Raw genomic sequence first — 4,155 nt, forward strand, 5'->3', positions numbered from 1 at the left:
ATGGCCAGGCTCCCACGCCCTAGTGGCCGCCACCCGACCACCAATAAGGCAGAGGCCTGAGGCCAGTCGGTGCTGGAGCCCTAATTCCAAGGTCCACAGACTGCTCCAGGCCAAAGAGATGAAGAAAACTGGGCATGTGAAGGCCCAGGGGGCAGAGTCCCTATGTCTGCCATTCTTGGCAGGTGCATTTCACCATGGGAAAAAGTCAGGAAAAGCGACGCCTCTCACTGCCAAGGCGGCTCCCAGGTAGAGACCAGAGCCGCCGGCACAGATCCCCAACCCCTGAAATCACCTCCCTCTGGAGAACCGTGATGCCCTCCTAGTTGGTAACAGCGCAGTAAGCTCTCCTTATGATCTGCCTGCTTGTCCAGAGATCTCTGCCGGAATCCATGGACACTCTGGGGCAGGCAGGAGGAGACAGCAGCACAGCCCAGACCCCTGACCAGCCTCTCCCAACCTCCCCCTCCCAAAGGCTGTGGAGAGCCCAAGGCTGGACAGGCCCGAGGTTCCGACATACCTCACGCCAGGCCACACGTGCACCGTGTCCCACCCTCAGCCAAAATCCAAGGTCAAGACCATCCAATAATTTACTGCGATCCCATCTGCGCCTGACAAGGGCCCACAGAGGCCTGGGAGGGGAGCTAAGGGCTGGGGTTCTGGTAGCATCTGGGATGCTCAAGACAGTCTGTGCAAAGCATCCCTGGGAGGGTCTGCGGTCACTTCGGCCCATGGTCCCTGGGTGGCTGGGCTCCAGCAGCCCTTCCTTCCTTCCTTGCTTCCGTCCGTCCTTCCTCCTCCTTCCGTCTGCACCTCCTCCCTGCATCCAGCACCTCCATGTCCTGAGCTTGTGCTGGGCGGGGCACAAAAGAGGCTGCTGATCGCAGGCGAGGAGACCGGCAGGGGTGGGGAGCCCGGGGTCATCCGGTGGGCGTGGCGGCCGCCCTGGGAGCCCCCTCACCTGCGTCAGGAGAGCACACACTTGCAGCTCATGCAGCCAGGGCCACTCTCATCAGGAGGGTTCAGCTTCCGCAGCTTATGCTGCCGAATCTCACGCACCAATGTGTAGAAGGCATCCTCTACTCCCTGGAAAAGGAGGAATGGGATCAGGAGGGACAGGCCTGTGGCCCCCTGCCTGGGTGAGGGGTTCCCTGCTGTGCGATCAAGCCGTGCCTGGCCCAAGGCTCCCGACTCCACCAGCCACTTCCCCAGGCCCACCACACACACAGGAAGCTGGGCTCTGGTCATCTCGAAGAGCCCAGGGCCACCTGCACCACGCTACAGCAGCCCCTCAAAGGTCAGGGTGGCCCAGGACCCTCCTGAACTCCAGATCTGGCCAGGGTTTGACCACCCTGCACCCAGCTCTCATCTGAGCTATGGCCAGTGTCCCCGGCAGCCTCACTAAGACTCAGAACCAACAGGTGCCCGTGGGACACTCTGGGGACAAGAGGGGCTGGGCCCCAGGGTCACCGCTCCGGCCTGGCTCAGGGCAGCTCTCCCCAAGGACCTCCGCCTTCCCCGGAGCTGTGTCGGCCCAGGACTGCAGGGCGTGAGCCCAGACCCCGGCCCTTGCCTCCCTCACTGCCCTGCCGTCCCGGGAGACTTACAGCGCGAGGGGCCGCTGGGTCACATGGGTCCCGGGGGGTCCCAGAGGGTCCCGGAGCTGGAGCCAGAGCCAGAGCGGCTGCCCTGTGTCAAGGGAGAGGGGTGAGTGAGTGCTGCTCCCTGGCTGGGGCGGGGCGGGGCGAGTCCCTGGCTAGCTGTGGGCTGGAGAGCTGCCTCACCTGTCGCGTCTTGGCCGAGGTCTCAATGTAGGGGATACCATAGCTTCGGGCGAGGTCCTGAGCCTGCCGAGACTCCACGGTGCGTGCAGCCAGGTCACACTTGTTCCCCACCAGCACCATGGGCACGTCGTCTGAGTCCTTCACCCGCTTGATCTGCTCCCTGGGAGGAAAAGTGAGAGCTGGCTATAGGGGCTGCAGGCACGACTGCATCCAGGACATGCACAGAGAAGACAGGAGGCCCCTGTCTGGGCACAGCCGGCCTGACCCCACTTGTGCCTCGTGGGCTCCCGGGCCAGCCTCAAGGGGTTCACCTGTACTGGTGGATGTCCTCAAAGGACTTGGTGTTGTTGATAGCAAACACACACAGGAAGCCTTCCCCCGTGCGCATGTACTGGTCCCGCATGGCGCTGTACTCCTCTTGGCCGGCCGTGTCCAGGATGTCCAACAGGCACGTCTCCCCATCAATGACCACCTGTTTCCGGTAGGAGTCCTGCAGGAGGACAGAGCTCAGGAACCCCTCAGGACCCTCCATGCGGGGAGTTCACAATGCCAGCCTCTCCCTGTACCTCTCATGCCCCTCTCATGCCCCCTCATGCCCCTCTCATGCCCCCTCTCCTGGGGTGCTGAGACGAGGAGCTCCCCTTCTCTGGAGGAAGCAGGAGACAGGCCCAGAGCACCATGCAGGGCCAGGGGCCGCAGCCACCCCTATCCTGGCTGTGTCCTGGGCTCGCCCACAGCAGCTGCCGGGACCTGGACGGCGGCGCCAGGCTCACCTCTATCGTGGGGTCGTATTCGTCCACGAAGTGGTTCTGGATCAGCTGGATGGTCAGCGCACTCTTGCCCACACCGCCGGCGCCCACCACCACGAGCTTATATTCCGTCATTGCTCCTCAGGGGCCTGCGGCCCAGGGTCCTACAGGGTCTCCTGCCCCACCTGCCAAGGATGGTCCTGCTCAGCCAGGCCCAGGCCCCACAGGGCAGCTACTGGCAGAGCCATCTGAAGAGCAAACCCATAGCGGGCCCTGGGTCCCAACGCCAGGCAGCAAGGACTGCAGCGTGCCTACCTGTGCAGCTGCAAACCAGCGCGGGGGAGGGCTGTCGCCTCGCCCCCACTTGCTGTTAAGGACCCAGTGAGGGGAAAAGGGAGCCAGCCTCCAAAGGCAGGGCTGACAGCTGAGCGCTCTCAACCAAATTAGAAGCTGCTGGGTCGGCAGAAAGACTAAAGGGAGGCGCCCGAGGGCTGAGGTTACCGTCCTCCTAAACAGGTCTGGCCACGGCGGAGCGCGCCACGGCGTGCCCGGGCAGGCCAGTGCCAGCCTGCAGGCCCCGTGGCGCTGGTGCCTCCAAGTATTTGCTGAGCGCCTACTGCGTGCTAGGCGCCGCTGAGGGGAGGGCAGACCCGGGCAGCGCCCCGCGCCCCCGGCGGGGAACCGGGGGCATCTTTCAGCCACAGAAAGCTGGAAAAGACAGAGGGGCTCCTGGGAAGCAGGGGCTGAGCCACAGGAAGGGGCCGAGAGGCGGCGCGGGAGACCCGGAGAGGGGAAGGGCCCTGGGGCTGAGGCCCCCGGCCTCGTCCGCGACCTGTGATGCTGAATCGGGGGTGCCCGGGCGTGCCGTGGCCGCGGCCGCCTCCGCCCAGACGCGCCTGGTTATGAGGGCGCCGGGCCCGAGGCTCCCGGGGACGCCGGCGTGAGGACCGTGCCCAGAGCGAGGCCACGGGCGGGGCCCGGATTCCCGCAGGCCCCAGGGACTAAGGGGCCTCAGCCCGCCCCCGCCAGCCGCAGCCCCCGACGCCCGCTCACCTGTGCCCGGGGGCCCCGCCCGGCCCGGCCCCACCCACCCACTGCCGCCGCCGCCGCCGCTCACGCCCGCCGGCCCCGCGCCCCCGGCCCGAGCCGCGCGTATGGCTGCCGCCTGGGGGCGGGGAGGGCGCGCGGCCCGGCCGACCCCGGCCCGCACTCACCGCTCAGTGGCGCGACTGCCCCCGGGGCCGGGGCCGAGGCCGGGGCGGGGCGGGGGCGGGGGCGCGCGGTTCTCCCCGCGCATGGGCTCCGTCCGCGGCGGGTGCGGCTGGGGCTGCAGGCGCAGGGAGCGGGCGGCGGAGACTCGGCCGGGCCCGCGCACGCCCCACCTCGCGCCCGTCCGTCAGCCCGGCGCGACCTACCATTGGCCGCGCTACACCAGGCCCCGCCCCGCCCCGGTTGGCTGAGCGGCCCGTCTGTCAGGAGCCGCGGTCGGGCAGGGCTTCCGGGAGCAACGCGGGAGGCGGAGCCAGAAGGGCCGCGGCCTCGGGGGGTTGGGCTCGGCCGGCGAGCGGAGGCAAGCTCGGGGTTGCTGGAGGAGGGCGAGGGAGCAGGTGTCTGGGGGCCTGCGG

The 4,155-nt window shown here is 67.7% G+C and overlaps 1 protein-coding gene across 3 annotated transcripts; it reads right to left on the bottom strand.

The window, feature by feature from the left end:
* Positions 1-569: 569 nt before the first annotated feature.
* Positions 570-3,927, bottom strand: HRAS (HRas proto-oncogene, GTPase). 3 transcript variants are annotated; one of them, XM_050757982.1, is made up of 6 exons: positions 3,745-3,927; positions 2,555-2,715; positions 2,093-2,271; positions 1,782-1,941; positions 959-1,083; positions 570-850 (listed from the first exon to the last, which is right to left on the bottom strand). In XM_050757982.1, the coding sequence occupies exons 2-5, from the start codon at positions 2,663-2,665 to the stop codon at positions 964-966; spliced, it is 570 nt and encodes a 189-aa protein (XP_050613939.1). In that variant the 5' UTR covers positions 2,666-2,715; positions 3,745-3,927; the 3' UTR covers positions 570-850; positions 959-963. The 3 variants fall into 3 exon arrangements, with proteins under 3 accessions (XP_050613939.1, XP_050613940.1, XP_050613941.1); XM_050757983.1 differs by lacking the exon at positions 3,745-3,927 and adding an exon at positions 3,584-3,633; XM_050757984.1 differs by lacking the exon at positions 570-850 and adding an exon at positions 1,605-1,686 and having other exon boundaries at positions 1,069-1,083.
* Positions 3,928-4,155: the final 228 nt, after the last annotated feature.

This window comes from Macaca thibetana, chromosome 14, assembly GCF_024542745.1.
Source record: "Macaca thibetana thibetana isolate TM-01 chromosome 14, ASM2454274v1, whole genome shotgun sequence".
NCBI classification, from domain to species: Eukaryota; Metazoa; Chordata; class Mammalia; order Primates; family Cercopithecidae; genus Macaca; species Macaca thibetana.

What these genes read in the sequence shown, in the direction of transcription:
- HRAS (XM_050757982.1), bottom strand. Translation starts at nt 2,665, where the DNA reads ATGACGGAATATAAGCTCGTGGTGGTGGGCGCCGGCGGTGTGGGCAAG. An exon ending in AATACGACCCCACGATAGAG is followed by an intron (nt 2,272 to 2,554) that starts GTGAGCCTGGCG and finishes GTCCTCCTGCAG; the next exon opens with GACTCCTACCGGAAACAGGT. An exon ending in CCTCGGCCAAGACGCGACAG is followed by an intron (nt 1,084 to 1,781) that starts GTGAGGCAGCTC and finishes CTCCTTTTCCAG; the next exon opens with GGAGTAGAGGATGCCTTCTA.